Here is a 17,549-nt window from a genome sequence, read left to right as displayed (position 1 = left end):
CTCCCCCCCCCAGATTATCCCTGCCCCCATTTGCCTTCCTTTCTTGTGTTTCTCCTATATGCTGATTTACAGATTTGTAAGCTCCTAGGGGCAGGGAGATGTTGGTAAAATGCCATGCCTACCAAGGACACAATAACCATGCCTCGTGATCTGGCACAATTTATATAGGCTGAAACGTTTGGATCACTCGGGGAAGAACCATCTCAATGTTTTGACCACACGTGCTTGGCCACGATATCACTAGAAGAGAAAACCGCACCTTCGGCCAAACTGTGCGTCGGTCTTACCTTCCACGCAGTGTTCTACCTCTTCCAGGTTGCGGAGGGTGATTCTCATGAGGCTGGAGTTGAGCATCAGTTCATTCTTGTGAGTAGGCCACATGTAGTGCGGGGCAGGGTTGACAAAGAAAATCCGGGTGTCCCCCGTGGAGACCTGGTTGTCACATATTAAGGGGTCCCCAAACCCACCGATCACCACTTTGTTGCCGCCATCCAAGAGGATCTCATGAGTCACCACTTCTTTGCCTTTCAGATACCGCCAAACTCTGACCTGGAAGAAGGAGGCAAGACAAGGCATCATTGCACAGCCCAACGAGGCGCGATGAAGCGGACACCTGTTGAAACACCACTTGGAGCAGGGCCATGGAAAGTTCATCTTAATCTGTTCATCAGAGCTTTTCCTGAATGGCTGATCACTATTTAAAATTTAAGGCAGCAATCCTTTACATCAGCGGTTCCCAAAGTGGTGGGTCGTGACTCACCACGGAAACCGGAAATGGGCGATTTGTGGCACCACAGGAACCCAGGGGCTTGTATCCTTACCTGGAGAGAGACACGCTGGCTTCGGAGAGGGTCCGAGAGGCCTGCATTCTCCTCTGCATTCCCCCATGCTGCTTGTAAATCGAGTTGTAATTGGAGCCCACTTCCGGTTTCCGTGTGAAAACCTGAGTGTGCTCCAAACACTGATTGGAGTGATTACAAGCAGCAAGGAGGCGCACAGAGGGGTCTGCAAACCTCCCGGACCCTCATAAGAACATAAGAACAGCCCCACTGGATCAGCCCATAGGCCCATCTAGTCCAGCTTCCTGTATCTCACAGCGGCCCACCAAATGCCCCAGGGAGCACACCAGATAAGTGTCCCCCCAGGTAAGGGTAGACGCCCCAAGGTCCCCAGGGCACTGTGATCACTACGGAATTGTTGGGGCACCTCCTGTCCCAGTCCCCAACGCTGCCAAGACTTACTGCAGTCCCAAAGTTTGAGTAGGACTTTGGGAGTATGCAGGCCTTTTGTTGTCTTGTGTGCTCCCTGTGGCATTTGGTGGGCCACTGTGAGATACAGGAAGCTGGACCAGATGGGCCTTTGGCCTGATCCAGCAAGGCTGTTCTTTAACCACTGCTATACGTACTTAATTGGAAATAGGTTCCATTGGATGCAGTAAGACTCACTCCTAAATAGACTCCTAAATAGACATTAATAGAACTGAATGGTGGCCAGGTTTTTATGAAAACTAAACCTCAAGTAGAAGCCAGTGTCATCCCAAAGCACATTGTAGCACATATATGTTCTCTCCTTCTCTTCTTCCTCCCCAATTCCTTGGGATGGCTCCAACTTTCATCTACTAGGAAAGAGAATGGGTCACTCTGGAGTGGCAAAAATGGGTCACTCAGGCCCACAGACCCTTCCACACCCAACCTAGGCATGCCCCAAACTCTCACTGTCTTGTTGCTTCAGGTACACACATCGCAACACAGCCCACATTTCCCTGTTTCCAACAGGGAAGCAGAGTAAGAGAAAAATCAGAGTCCCCGACTGGAACTTGGGAGGCAACGCATACTGGCCCAGGGTCAATTCCAAAATAATTTTTTCATATTAATAATTTAATATTAATTTAATTTTGCTGTATTAATAATGCATAAGAGCTGGGGTTTGATGCCTGCCTTCAAACCATGCATTCTGAATGATAAGGCCTATTCCTTTCATTCCAGATACCTGGAGACTAGCTAGTGGTTTCTTAGCAGAGAGGTGAATGACTTTCGGCTCACCATCAAAAGTGCTCTTTTCACATCTTTTCTGGTTTCTGAATCCAGCCCACAAATAAAAGAGACAGAATAAAAAGCAGTAGGTTCAGCTCTGGCAAGAGAACCTGTTTCATAATTTGCATGTGGAACTCAACGCCACAAGATGCAAGCTTTGAAAGGAGCCTTCGAAAGAGGACCCACATTCTTGGAGGATTCGTGCCTAATTAGTCAGGATGCCTACATGAACCCTCCATGACTGAAGGCAGTCTATCTCTCAAGAGGAATTCCAGAGGAAGAGGTAACGGTTAAAGACAGCTATTGTCTTCGTGGGCTCCCTGGTAGCACATGATGAACCAAAGGACGTTGGATTAAATGGGCCTTTGCTCTGATCCAGGACTGCTTTTCTTTCATTACGTTGTCATAAATAAGAATGCAGAGCTGAGGAAGGAATGGATCTCCGTTCCATTGTTGTTCTGCTACCTTGAAATTTAAAAAATTTCCGAGGTAAGGAAGGGAGCTCGTGGAGCGGAGAAGCCATTTCTGCCCCCACGCGCAGCTGCACTTCAAATTCCGACTCGCTTTCCCCGTGCAAAGGCTTCGTTTCTCCCCCCAGATAGCTGGCAAGGTGCCAGCGGCCAGAACCACTTCGAGAAAGAGGCACTGTTGCAAACCGTAGCTCCCCTGCACTGTCATCCCCATGTTTTTCACGTTCGCAAAAGCAGACACCTATCGGCCTGGGAACGCTATGGGGAGAGGCGACTGCATCTGAGAGGAGACACACACACAGGTAAGAGCAGCAATCTGAAGCCACAGAGTTAAAGAACACAGCTCTTCCCAACTAGGCACGGTGCCAGTTTAGACTGCTGCCAAGGGAGGCACAAACAGTCCTCTGAAACCTGCCCGCCACCAGCTGTTTGCCAAGCTGCGCCCTCAAGGTACACTTTACCCCAGATTCAAGTCTAGGCAGAAGAAGAGGAAAAAAAAACCCAAAAGAAACAGGCCCCATCAACTTACTTTTCTTCCTCTGCTTTGCAAAAGAATTGGCACTTTACAGAACCCTGCGGGCAAGGCTTGGTCTCACATCCCGAACCCCAAGCATGTGGAACAGAGAAGATGCTTTGAGATTAGGAGGACAGGGATGGAAAATAAGACAGACCGTGCAGGAATGCCTGGATAGAAATCTATGGTAAGGCCACGCTTGAAATTCAGTGTGCAGTTCCCAGTCTCAAAAAAGGGATCTCATGGAGCTGGGAAAGCAATCACTTTCCTTCTGAGAAAAAAGCAAAACACCATTTGGAGCTGTTTCTTTAAAAAAAATAAAGAAGGCAACAAGGGAAACACGGAAATGAACTTTTAAGAAATATTTGTGGTGTGGAGGCACTCGGAAGGATATGGAATCTGAATGTGGGACAAGGTGGGGGGAGTGAATGCCCTCCAACCACTAGGTAATATTACCCAATTTGGGTGCTATGAACTCTTGCCACAGTGCACCACCTAAAATGACTCTCTGGCTTTGACACTATGAAGACAGCCAACTGTCTCTCAGCTGCTATTCTCTGCTTCACAAGGGACCCGCGTGCTTCTTGAGTGCTAGAGACAGATCTGAGTAGCAGCTAGAATTTGATATTTTCCTTTTAAAACGGGGCAAGGGGAAAAAAACAGCCCATTCTCGTTCCTTTGTTCCAGCAGCCTTCAGTGCAAGCTCAAATCTGTCTTGCACTTTGCTAGGTTTAATCTAATTAAAACTGCACTCCCGTTGCAGGCTTACTTGACTACAAGCCACATTTTTTTCCTATAGGACTTACTTCCGAGTAAATATGCCTACAATCACAGCGCGGGGGAGACTTAACATCCCCTGCACTCCATCTCAACACTGATACACTGCTTCGGGACAAGCCCCAAAAATCAAGCAACAATTTTGTCTCTCCGCCGCCCCTCGTCGTTTTGCTAAACGTCCTGCCTGAAGAATTCTGTTGAACTCAAAAGCTTGCACATGCTTTGCAACATTTCATGGTATGGCAAGAGAAGAGTGAAACTTTGGGCTAAACCAAGGTTGGGAAGAGCCAAGGTTCAACCTTGGGAGTCTCACTGGCATTCTGAGTGTTGAGATCACGTCGCCAAAAAGGTCCCGCGCCTACTTCAAATGCACCAAACCTCATTTGGCAAAGACATGCAGAGGGTAGCCTTTGATGCTGAAACATGTAGGGCACAATCCTAAGCAGGTCTACTCAGAAGTAAGTCCTCTTGTGTTCAATGGGACTTACTCTCAGGAAAGTGAGGCTAGGATTGCAGCCTTAATTAAGTAAATATCACTGACCAGCTTAGTAATAACACCGTATTGAATATGGGGAAGACTTGAGGCTAAGAGACTGGTCTAAGGCCAGCTAGTGAGTTCATGGCAGAGATGAGATTTGTACCAGGGAAGACCTGATTGACAGCTCAGCCTCTCAACTATTACACCATACCGGTGCCCCATGTGTGTGTGTGTGTGTGTGTGTGTGTGTGTGTGTCCGTGTCCCCACGCACACACACATTTACTTTTTAGTAGAAACTTGATTTAAGTAACATTAGGAAGGGGTCACTGCAGGAAGATGTATTCTGCAAGTAACACTTCCCATCCCTTGCACTTGAAAGTGAAGGAACAGGCGGGATGGGATGGGAAGGTCACACACATCAGCGGATGACGGCCTGCTCGAGGGACGCAAACTCATCAAGGCAGTTAAGACACTTCTCGCACGGCCACGCAGCAGACACATTACGAATTTTAAAAATGACAGGAGAGGACCAGGCCTGAGATACCACGGCTACGTGAGAACCTTTCTTTAGAGAGATTTATAAGACAAGAGAGAGTAGAGGCCATGGGAAGAGAAAGGCTTTTAAGAACTATTTTAAATTTAAAATTAGAGCTGGGAGCAGTAATGGACACAGCCAATTGATTAGCTAAGGATGAAAATGCTCATTAAGAATGCTGGGAGGGTTAATTGGAACTGTCCCCCTATTAAATGAGATGGGGAATGGAGCTATCGCCCTGCAAACCACACAGACACAGGCCGCTGTGATGTCATGAATCACCCATGAGCATTCCAAGTGCTCAGAGAAAAAGTGTCGGCAATAGAGCATTGACAGACAGGAGCAGGAGAAATGAAGGAAGGAGCAGTAGGAACTATGGCACTGAATTCAAACACAAATGAGCGCAGATTCTCACATATTGCTTTATTCTTTCGCTGCAGGCATTGTTAGTTGGGACAAGCAAGATCTGCCTAACTCGAGCATCTGTTCTGCGCCTCCCTTGACTGAAAAATGTCAAGAGCCAGGGTTCTATCACAGCAAGGCCTTCTGCTGGAGATCCAAAACCAAATTGCCAGTTTCCCACATGCATTGAGCAACCCTGGTGAGTAAAAAGGACACCACCACCCTGTAGCTTAAAAAAAAAAAATACACACACCACCTTTTTTCCCTCCTGAACATCAGGCCTGACGAAGCACTCGGTGTGGACATGAAAGCTCACATTCAAGATTCTAATGCAAGCTGGTCCAGATTAAAGCAAAACAGCTCATTAAGTCAGGGCTCCTCTGGGATACTGTGGCCACCCACTTCTGAATCAGAGAAGGAGACAATAAAACGCTGGTCAAGAGCGAAAGCACAAAGGATGCCCTCTTGATTCTCCGAGCTGAGTCACCCCACCCAGAAGAGGGGAGATTAAACCAGTCTCCATCCCTGTGCCTGCCTTCTGTCCCCTTTCTCTCAATTGCTAATCAGCTGGCAAAGAAATTAATGGCTGGAAGCAAATCTAGGGCTATTTAGCGCCAATTTCTTTCATCAGCTCTATCCCACTAATCTTTGATAATCAAAGATTTCAGCCTGGGAGGTTCAGGATAGAACCAGTAACTGGAGAAAACTTCCAGACTGCACAGTGATGCATCCTCAAGGTTTGAAGTAGAAGATCCCCACTTGGGGACATGCAACTAGGAAGGAACATCAATCCACAGGATCGGTCCTACCAAAGGTTTTCACCCAAATCAAACAGCCAAACATTAAAAAGCCCTGGCCTCTTATCCAAGCAGCTATGTATCTTCCTATGGAAGAAAAAGAAGTTACAAATGAGCAACATAGAGATTTTACGTGCACACAGTGTGCTGTTTAAGAACATAAGAACAGCCCCACTGGATCAGGCCATAGGCCCATCTAGTCCAGCTTCCTGTATCTCACAGCGGCCCACCAAATGCCCAGGGAGCACACCAGACAACAAGAAGACCTGCAAGGCCTCCTGGGAATTGTAGTTAAGAACATAAGAACAGCCCCACTGGATCAGGCCATAGGCCCATCTAGTCCAGCTTCCTGTATCTCACAGTGGCCCACCAAATGCCCCAGGGAGCACACCAGATAACAAGAGACCTGCAAGGCCTCCTGGGAATTGTAGTTAAGAACATAAGAACAGCCCCACTGGATCAGGCCATAGGCCCATCTAGTCCAGCTTCCTGTATCTCACAGTGGCCCACCAAATGCCCCAGGGAGCACACCAGATAACAAGAGACCTGCATCCTGGTGCCCTCCCTTGCATCTGACACAACCCATTTCAAAAATCAGGAGGTTGCACATACGCATCATGGCTTGTGACCCCTAATGGATTTTCCCTCCAGAAACTTGTCCAATACCCTTTTAAAGGCGTCCAGGCCAGACGCCATCACCACATCCTGTGGCAAGGAATTCCACAGACCAACCACACGCTGAGTAAAGAAATATTTTCTTTTTGTCTTTTCTAACTCTCCCAACACTCAATTTTAGTGGATGTCCCCTGGTTCTGGTGTTATGTGAGAGTGTAAAGAGCACCTCTCTATCCACTCTGGATAGATAACTCTGTTTGGTAACAGATCACATGTCTAAATTTTTTCCAGCTACTTGCTTGTATGAAAACTGTGCACAAGAATTTATCACCAGCATAGGACTGGATCCAGGGCATGGCTTTTTGGTGATCGCATAAGCACTAGCCAAGTTAAGATGCGCTGTTAAGCGGGGAATCTCCGATATCTAGTGCAGGGAGACCCACCATCCCTATTCACCTCCCAGAATGGTATGTTTTCCTGTGGCAGTGATTCTATGGGCACAATCCTACCCAGGTCTACTCAGAAGTAAGTCCTATTGTGTTCAATGGGCCTTACTCCCAGGAAAGTGAGGTTAGGATTGCAGCTAATACCTCTCTTGAATTTTTTTCTTAACCCATTTTTGCCCAGCCTACAGGTGTACACATTTGGTCCCTGTTACATATGCGCAACGCTGGGCAGAAATGGCTTAAAGATCATGAATCCCTTATAGGGACAGTTCTCTCAGCATCATCTCACTGATGCTAGAAAGACAGCCAGGGGCCCAGAGGTCAATAGGGAGGCTTACTAAGAGGCAGCAGATAGCAGACAGCAGCAAAAGACAAAGGTCTTCCTTTGCATCACCACCCATAACTGTAGTGTCAATAGCAAATTAGGATTGTCACCCATTCACTGCCCATTCCCAGCCACCATGGAGGGAGTAGCTGGTGCTCACATAGGCTTCCTAAAGCATCTTTAAGAAGATCTGGGGCTTCCCCAAAAGTGGAAGCAGACATTTATTTGCCCCCATGTACCATTTCCTTTACCTTTTAACTTTAGGGCTCCTGGACCTTTCACAATTGTGTAGAACAGGGAATTTCAGCTTGTCGATTCAGATTACATTCCCTCCTCTACAAAATTGTTAAAGGTCCAGGAGCCCTAAAGTGGAAAGGTTGGCCACCCCTGCCTTAAACTACATGACCTATGTTCATCTGATGAATTTTCAGTTGTTGAGAGAACAGGAAGACCAGTCTCTTCATGCCCAGCTTTCTCACCAGCAAGACTGCAGAAATAAGAGGCTGGCCTTTTTTGCACTGATCTATCAGGTTCCTCTTTCATTAAAAGACATGCAACGAGCCAGTCAGTGAGCAAAAATCAGGGGACGTTTGTCACAATCTATGCTCATCTACTCAGCGAATGAGCTTATCTACTCGTCCACTCAACAGTTCAGGGGAACACTCCCAGGTAAGGCTGTGTAGGGCTGCAATCTGAGCCGCTTCCATGGAAAATGGATGACACACCTCAAACAGACCCGTGGAACCTTCCCAAGCCTATAATTCCCTGATGCCAATATGTTTTAGGAACATAGGGCGTTGCTTCCTACCAAGTCAGACCCTTCCTCCATTTTACTCTCAATGGCTTGAGCAGCAGCTCTCCAGATTTCGGACAGAAAATTTTTGCCCGAAATCTGGAGGTGTATCAGGGACCTATGGCACCTCCCAGTTATCGCCATTTTTAAAAGCATGAACAATGACCCTCCCATTCAGAAGCACTCTTAAAATCACCCCTGAAAATATAGTACACATCGTCAGAATCACTTAGCACAGTTAAAGTATCTTTTTAATACATTCTGACTATAACTTATCCATCACAATCAGGTTGGTGGAACAGTGCAAGGGGAATTCTATTGTCACAACTGCTGATATGGAGAACAAAGGTGTGGTCTTGCAGATGTGATGCAGCTCATCACATCCTGGCATCCACCTCATAATCACTGAAGCTGCCATCCTTCATATTGAGAATTGCTCCAGAGTACGTTCCACCGAACCCGCTCCTAGGTTTGTATTGTAAGGCTTATTCATAATGGGAAAGCATGCTGGTCCATTACAGGGGGGGAATAACAGACATATCTGGTAATATCCGCATCAGAAGGACTAAATAAAATCAGTGGCATAGCCAGAGGAGATGCAAAGTACTAAGTTTTGCTGGGAGCCTCACTGCAGAGTGCAAGAGCCCCATTTTGCTCCCACCACCTGGAATGTCTCCGAAGGGGGGGTGCTTGCAGGTTGCAGTGAGGCACCCTGCAAAACTTAGTGCTTTGCACCCCCTCTAAATATGCCACTGACTAAAATGACATTTGCCGGTGCATCTTTTTTCTAATAAAGGGATGCCAGACTGAAGCGATTCAATCAATGCTTGTTAGGATCCCTCCTTCATCCACACGATAAAGGGGAGGTGGAATCAGACCGTTTAAGTCCCCCCACCTCAATTGGTGCAGATGGCCAAATGGTCCCAAGGGGCAACTAATCTGCACTCAGGGGTCTTAAGTTCTTATTCTTTGACTCTGAAAGGGGTTCATTTTTGTTATTTTCAGTTAGTTCTATTTCTGTGCGCATAAATAGTTAATTTTTTTTGACAAACAAGGTACCAGCTTCTGCAATAATGACCACATCTTTGAATTTGTAGCTGCACTGAAGTGTCAAACCGTTTTTTTCATCACTTGGACAGCCACATGATTCTGTGGCTGTCCAGTGCAGCATGTTCGGCAGTGCAAAAGTGTATTTAAAAAAAGGTCTCTCCAGCCAATTTTATCTGCTCTGGAGGACACAATTCAATTCGCTTACCTCCAAGCCAGTCTTGTTCAACTGTCCACTAACCTCGTCCCATGGGATACTCGGAACTAAATTCTGAACCTTCCAGCAGTAATAAAATCCCTATCAAGATCAACAGGAACTACTGGAGATTAGAACCATATATTCCAGACAGGTAAGGATATTTCCAGGTAAGATTCAGCAGGAAGGTTACAGCAGAAAGGGTCTGGCAGACACAGCCCAGAAAGAGTTAAACCTTGTGGCACATTTCAACTGCAGGGCGGTGCAACTGCAATCCATCATCAAAACTGAAGATTGCAAGCTTTGTGGGGCAGGGAACTGCCCCCTCCATTTACACTACCCTGTGGCCTGCCACGCACTTCAACAACATTGTACATTTTGGCTGGCAACCATAGAAGGTGGGCGTCAAAGGGCTTTAATCACAGATTTAGCAGGAGCAGTTGTCAGAGGGTGGCTTGAGAGTTAAACAAGAAATTGAGGTTGATGAAACTCAAGAGGAGGAAACTGAGAGGAGTCAGCCTGGTGCGGAGATTTCAACAAGTTTTTCTTACAGGTTTTCCTGCCTTACGCTTTCCTAGCCAGAAAGCGTAAAGCAGCTTGGTCCACGGCAGATGTCTGGGATTGGGTTGGGCTCCCTTAACAGCAGCTTTTGAAGACGCTCCCTTAGAGGGGTTAACCTCTCTTTTAAAAAAAGGTTACTCGCTGTCTAAAAATACATAATTATGTGCTGAAGCTTTTAAACTTGTCCGATGAAAAACATGTGTCCTTGCCTTAAAAAGGAACTTGTTTGGATTTAAGAAAAGAAAAGAGATAGTAAAAAGCATGGCTGCCTGGAATTAATGGTAGACGTGATTCTCAGATTAGTTTTCCACTGGACTGAGATCTAAGGAGACTGGGGGCGGGGGGGGCTAGCTGCTGGTTTAAGACAGGTCTTATGATGCCAAGTTAGCAAAAAGCACCAGCAGAGAGACAAGCACCTTCTGTAGTTCGTCTGCTGTGAAATCTGGTCCGTACATACATTTAAATTTAAGCATCACCAGTTGAAATCAGGACACAGTTGGCCCACTTCTTCCAAACGACATAGAATCCTGTGATTCCGTGGTGGAATTCTGAGAACACCCCACAAACAGTGAGCCACAGGAGTGTCACATCACTGACAAGGTTACGGCTGCAAACGTTGATTGCCGCAATGACAAAGAGTTTGAGTTTAAGTTTACTCTTAGCTTAAAGAGTTAAACAGCAGCTCTGGGTGGTGGAATTTTAGCTGCTAGGCGTGAAGACAGTCAAAAGTCCTTACTGCACTGCCATGGAGCGGATATAACATGTAGTTTGGCTCGGAACACTTGCAAGTCCCAAACCGGGTGTCAAATAAACGTTAGCTGGCCAAAGTCTCCTAAGAATTCAAAGGATTCATCTACAAAGGAGACACCAACTCTATACAAGTTATTGCTGTGGTCATAGTGCAGAGGTTCCCAAACTGTGAGCTGCGACTCCCCAGCTGTGGAAACCAGCCAGGGAAGCCTCACATAAAACCTGCTGCCCTAAATAATGTATGGGACTTTAGTCCTAATGGGGAGCCGCAGCCAATGGAGCCAGTAGGTCAAGGGAGCCACCAGTTGAAAAGGTGGGCCGTAGCGCCTTCCTTAGCGCACCAACTGCCCTTCACAGGGACAGATAAGCATACCTGCACCCTGGCGTTTGGTTCATTCAATCATTCGACTGAGATTTAGCAGAATTTCCCAGCCAGACAAGGCTACCTGTTGCGCCTCTCCATGAGTCACTGCTCCTAACTCCTGCCATTCAGGTGGCACAGCCAGAACACAGACTCACACAGAAACAAAAGAGGTGGACTCCTCCAAGGGCAGGCAATTCCTATCTATCCCACACAAGCCTATGCATGCATACTTGGAAGGAATTTCTGCTATGCTCTGGGTTTACTGCTGTGGAAGTAGATCGAGGACTGCTGCCAGACCCTCCCACGAGTACGTTTTCATGGGTGTCAGGAATGGCACCATCTCCTCCGTTTTGGCACGCCTCCGCTATAAAAGGATCAGGAATCCCAGTTGGGAGATGAGTTCCAAGAAGCTGGCAAGACATACTCCAGAGTAGCCAAGCTTGGGATGGAGCTGCAAACTCCAAAGGTCCAAGCCTGCAGATGCATCATTCCTTATGTCAGATTTATTCCATTATTCACATTAATAACTTACCCTTCCTCCAGTGACGACATCTTTTTATTTCCCCACCCAAGCCCCTTTCTTACTTTACCCTTTGAGGCAAGTCTGGTTAAGAGAGAGCAACTAACCTGAGGTGCCCCAAAAGACTTGGTGGCTGGACAGGAGTTTGAACCCACAATTCCTACACTCTAGCATCTCATATAGGCAGTGTGGTATAGTGGTTAGAGCACTGGATTCGGACCATGAAGTTCTGAGTTCAAAACCTCTATGATACAAAGTTCACCAAGTGTCCTTGGCCCCACACAGTCTTCTACATGGCCTTAAGACTGCAAGACAAGGTTCCAAGGCTGAGCTTCAACATCAATCTCCACCCATCAGTACTTGGGTTTTAAATCACCTGAGTCTGAAATGAAACCAGATTCCAGTTCGAGTGGGTGGCCTTAACTAGTTGTGGATTCGGGCGTCTAGGCCACAATCCACAAACATCCTTCATGCTGCAGGTGTCAGGTGAGAAGAGAAGGAGCTACCAATATCCTATAGAAATTGGTGGGTCTGAAAAGAGAAGCACTTTCCCAGCTTGGGGAATTCACTGCAATAAGGATACAGTGATAGCCACCAGTACGGATGAGTTTAACAAGGGAACTTTAGTCTAATCCGGTTCTTATTCAATAGACACGTTGCAATGACATGCTCTAGTAATCAAGCTGCTGGAGCCCACTGGGGCTACTCACAAATAAATTATTATGGGGTATAACAGGAACATAGCGTATTGCCTTATGGTTGATCAACTCATTGGTACATCTAAGCCAGGCCTATTGACACTGATGCTGTTTCAAGACAGATCTTTCCCTGTGCTCCTTAGAGATGCTACTTGGTTGAACTGGCACATGGACCTTCTTCCACTAAACCACAGACCCCTCCTCTCATTTTAGATCTGTGCAATGTCTTGCACATTCACTCCCAGCCCAGTCCTAAGCGCATATATATATATATATATATATATATTCATGTTAACCAATAATTTTCAAACATCTGGCAAATCAACCGAGAACAACATCCCATGCAAAGAGAAAGAAAGAAAGAAAACTGCAATCACCACCACCACCACCCCAAGAAATATTTCCATTTAGGAAAATGTAATGAATGTTTCCATCTTTGTCATGCTTTTCACTGGTGGACAGGGGCTATTTGAGAAACAAGAAAGCTAGAAGTGTCTTTACGTTTATCAGCAATCACAAAAATGGGGGGGGACTCTTAATTTTAGATGTCCAGTTGCACATATCTCTCTCTCTCTCTCTCTCTCTCTCTCACACACACACACACACACACACACACACACACACACACACACCCACCCCAAAATGACTTCACACACTTCTATCAATGACTTCCCTCCCCTAGTGACCTTGGAAAGGGGCACAAGTTGAAGCAACATTTCATTCATTCCTCAGAGTCTTCACAGGGCAGGGAGGCCCAGGGACCCCAAAGTCAGTCCTACTAAATTCAGTGGGGCTTACACCCACATAAGGATCACAAAGCTTTAGTACTGTATCCCGTCAGGGTGCACAGAACTCCTGCTTCGTCTGATCCTCAAGCAAGGAAGTTCTCACAAGTTTGCCAGCCGCCAACCAGATGACACAGGAGCAAGGAAGTTTGATTGCTGGGGTTACTCAGGAGTAAGTGCAGGGTGACCAGATGTCATGACCGCAAAAAGAGGACAAGGCACCCCAAAATGTAGGGCATCCAAGAAAAATGCAGGACATGACAAAATAAAAGCTAAAAACACTCATATATCGATTTCACGTGGTTAATTCAAACACTGTATTATTTGGTATTAAATTTAAACGCTATATTACTTATAATTTATTAATTACAAGAAGGTCTATGTGCTGCCTGTAGGGGCCGGCTCACTGGCAAAAGGAGGACCTTTAAGTTCTTTTCCAGGGCATGAGGATAAAAAAAAGGACGTGTCCTGGAAAAAGAGGGCGCCTGGTCACCCTGAGTAAGTGGCAAATCTAAGGGGACATCATTCCTGGTCTGGGTACTACAGAACTCATGGATCTTAAGAGGTGTGTTGGAGGAGGGTTAGTGAATGCATCACACACAAGTTGCATGCTGGAGTTGCAAGCAGTGATTTTCTATGGGGGGGGGGAGTTAAAGAAAATCCACCAGGAGGAGGGGGCCACAGAGCTCAAGGGTTTAAGTGGTGGGGGGGGGGAGAGTGAATGCATCACACACAAGTTTCATGCTGGAGTTGCAAGCAGTGATTTGCTATGAGTGGGGGGGTTTAAAGAAAATCCACCAGGGGAGGGGGAACCACAGAACTCATGGGTCTTAAGAGGTGTGTATTGGGGGGGGGGGGTTAAAGAAATCCACCAGGGGAGGGGGGACCACAGAACTCATGGGTCTTAAGAGGTGTGTGTTGGGGGGGGTTAAAGAAATCCACCAGGGGAGGGGGGACCACAGAACTCATGGGTCTTAAGAGGTGTGTGTTGGGGGGTTAAAGAAATCATCGGGGTGGGGGGAACACAGAACTCATGGGTCTTAAGAGGTGGGTGTTGGGGGGGTTAAAGAAATCCACCAGGGGAGGGGGAACCACAGAACTCATGGGTCTTAAGAGGTGTGTGTTGGGGGGGTTAAAGAAATCCTCCGGGGGGGGACCACAGAACTCATGGGTCTTAAGAGGTGTGTATTGGGGGGGGTTAAAGAAATCCACCAGGGGAGGGGGAACCACAGAACTCATGGGTCTTAAGAGGTGTGTGTTGGGGGGGGTTAAAGAAATCCTCCGGGGGGGGAACCACAGAACCATGGGTCTTAAGAGGTGTGTGTTGGGGGGGGTTAAAGAAATCCTCCGGGGGAGGGGGCCACAGAAGACCCTCTTGGGAAAAGCAGAGAGAAGTTTGGCGGTGGCGGGCCCGCCTGCCCCCGAGGCTCGCCCCACCGCCAGGGGGCCTCGCCTCCCCCCGACCCCCCCTTACCTTGCAGGAGTAGGTCTGGTGCACGGGGTCGACGTTGACGATCTCCTCCACGGTGCCGGTGAGGACCACGTTGGCCTCCTCCTCGCGCCGCTCCAGTTCCCTCTCGGGGCAAGAGGCGTCGCAGCGCCCCAGCAGCAGCGGCAGGAGGAAGAGGAGGCGGGCGGGGGAGCCGGGGGGGCGCTTCTCCCACCCCATGGCGGCGCACAAAGGGGACTGCTGGCTGGCTGGGCTCAGGCTGCCTGGGATCGGGGCATGGGAGCCCGCGGGGAGGAAGGGGAAGGCGAGGCTAGTTTGTGGCGAGGCGAGGCTAGTTTGTGGCAGGGAGGAGGAGGAGGAGGAGGAAGGGCTGGGTGGCCGGGCTGAGCAGGGAGCTCCTCTCCGCCCTCCCTCCTCTTGCCAGTGTGAGAAAAGCCGGGGGGGGGGCTGCGATTTGCATGCGATCTGAATTGCTGATCAGCCCAGAGGGGAGGGGAGGCAGAGCGCTCCGCCGCGCGTCCCGGGGGCTCCCAGGCCGGCTCTGCTCGCCGCTGGTGCCTCTCCGGCGAAGGAGGCAGAGAAAGAGGCAGCCGCCCCCACCGGGCCGGGGGCGGGGGGGGAGACGCGCCACCCAGCGCTCGCAGCAGGTTAATGGGTAATCGGGCCTCCCAACGTGATGTGACTTCCAAAGGTGAAGCTGGGAGGGGAGCCTGGCTGCGCTCCCGCGCCTCCTCTTTCTGGTCTCCGGGCGTTCCACCGGCCCCGCCGCTCCACCAAGGCGCGCGGGAGCTGGGAGCGTCCAGCTGGGAAAGGGCGCAGGTGCGCCGGCTGGCAACTTTGGCACTCGGGTTTTCAGGCTGCAATCCTAGCCGTGCTTCCCTGGGAGGAAGGGCACAGCCCTAAGCAGGTCGACTCAGAAGTAACTCCTGTTGTGTTCAGTGGAACTTGATCCCAGGAAAGTGAGGTTAGGGTGGCAGCCTGGGGGCCTAATCCTGTCCAATTTTCCTGCAGCCCCAAGGTAAGGGAACAAATGTTCCCATCCCTTAAGGAGGCCTCTGTGGCTACCTCCCCACCACAGGAAGCAGTGTAAGCCCCATTGGCACAGCTGCACCAACACTGGAAAATTGGGTAGGATTGGGCCCTCAGTCTCGTTGAACACAATGGAACTTACTTCTGAGTAGGCGTGCCTAGGATTGGACTGTCAGTTCTTTTGTATTGCTTAGATCAGTGGTTCTCAAACTTTGTAGCGCCGCGGCCCACTTTTTAGAATGACAACCTGTCAGGACCCACTATTCCACCCCGCACCACTATAATAGAAATTGACATGGGGCAATTCAAAGGGCAACTACTAACTACTTTCAAATTTACAGTGCAGTGGTTCTCACATATTTAGCACTGGGACCCACTTTTTAGAATGAGAATCTGCCATGACCCACCAGAAGTGATGTCATGACCGGAAGTGACGTCATCAAGCGGGAAAATGTTTAACCATTCTAGGCTGCAATCCTGTCTCCACTTACCCAGGAGCAAGCCCCATTGACTACTATTGTTAAAAGCATATACAAAATAGCCTGTAACATTTCCCCAAATCCAGTCACATACCATGGTATATTCAAAATAAAATATTGAAATGAAAGGGGACCCACCTGAAATTGGCTCATGACCCACTAGTGGATCCTGACTCACAGTTTCAGAACATACCATGGTATATTAAAAATGAAATATTGCAATGAATGGGGACCCACCGGAAATTGGCTCATGACCCACCTAGTGGGTCCTGACCCACAGTTTGAGAAACACTGGCTTAGATGCCTTAAATTGCTATTGATTTTTTAATATATATATTTGATGGCAAGGTGTGCTTGGTTGCTTTGGACAGAAAAGCAGTGTAGAAAATATTAAATAACAAATTAAATCATAATTTTCCTGTGCTGTAATGACAAGTCATTTGCACATTGGTTTCATCCTAACTGTAAGACCTTTGGGGCAGAGACTGGCACTCTCATTCTTTATAAAGTACCATGGATTATAATAATTCTTAATATTTTATAGTGTTTTCTGCATATGTAAAGTGTTGTGCAAGTTGTCCTTACAACAACCCTCCAAGTTAAGGAAGTATTATCCCCATATTGCAGATGGGGAAAAGTGAGGCTGAGAGAAAATAGCTTCCTTAAGACCACCTACAGTGTAATCTATTCAAAAGTAAGTCCTACTGAGCTCAGTGAGACTCTCTCCCAGATAAGTGCGTAAGGACTGCAGCTCTAGCCAGTTCAGGCAGGGGGGCAATTTGAACCTAGGAAGTCCTAATTTGCAGCTCAGTCTCTCAGCCATCATGTAAAGCAGCCATTTTCAACTGGTGTGCCACAGTGGTCTGCAGGTGTGCCACAGGAGCTGATGGGAGGATCATTTATTAGTAGGGCCACTGGAGGGTGCAAGCCCCTACTATCACTGTGGTGTACCTTGTCAATTGTCAAAAACTGGCGGTGTGCCTTGAAAGTTTTAGTGCCTCATCAGTGTGCCACAAGATAAAAAAAAGATTGAAAATTGCTGATGTAAAGAATTAATTTCTTGGTCTGTTTTAAAAGATCTGTACCAGATTTTTCAGACCTCTGGACTCACAAGATTGCTGTGATCACTATAGCACGACAAATGTGAATTCAAACACAAATTACCAAAAGCAATGAAAAACATAAACTGAAAGTAGAATCAGTTTATCGATTTAACACCTGAAGATTTTTAGGGTCCTCTCACAAGCAGCCAAGAAGGGGACTTGGTGACCCTCCCCTGTGAGACAATACCATGGCTGTGATGCAACCACAAAAATGTCCTGCCCTGACTTGCCACCATTTGTGACCAGGCAGCAGGGCTTTTTGTATGGTTGTATGGTTGTCTGGTCCAACAAGAAGCTGACGGAACATACCAAGATCCAGGTCTACAGAGCTTGCGTCCTCAGTACACTTCTGTACTGCAGCGAGTCATGGACTCTTCGCCC

The 17,549-nt window shown here is 47.8% G+C and overlaps 1 protein-coding gene across 1 annotated transcript in view; it reads right to left on the bottom strand.

The window, feature by feature from the left end:
• Positions 1–14,975, bottom strand: part of AGRN (agrin) — a 269,059-nt gene extending 254,084 nt beyond the window's left edge. Inside the window, exons 1-2 of the mRNA XM_066637393.1 lie at positions 14,582–14,975; positions 288–549 (exon numbers count right to left, since the gene is read on the bottom strand). Of these exons, the coding sequence (XP_066493490.1) occupies positions 288–549; positions 14,582–14,776 (457 nt within the window). The 5' untranslated portion in view covers positions 14,777–14,975. The remainder of the gene's footprint in view (positions 1–287; positions 550–14,581) is intronic.
• Between the last annotated feature and the right edge of the window lie 2,574 nt (positions 14,976–17,549).

The sequence above is a fragment of the Tiliqua scincoides genome, chromosome 9, assembly GCF_035046505.1.
Source record: "Tiliqua scincoides isolate rTilSci1 chromosome 9, rTilSci1.hap2, whole genome shotgun sequence".
Taxonomy (NCBI): Eukaryota; Metazoa; Chordata; class Lepidosauria; order Squamata; family Scincidae; genus Tiliqua; species Tiliqua scincoides.
Note: the sequence above shows the minus strand (reverse complement) of the source record. Positions and strands in the feature narration are given on the sequence as shown.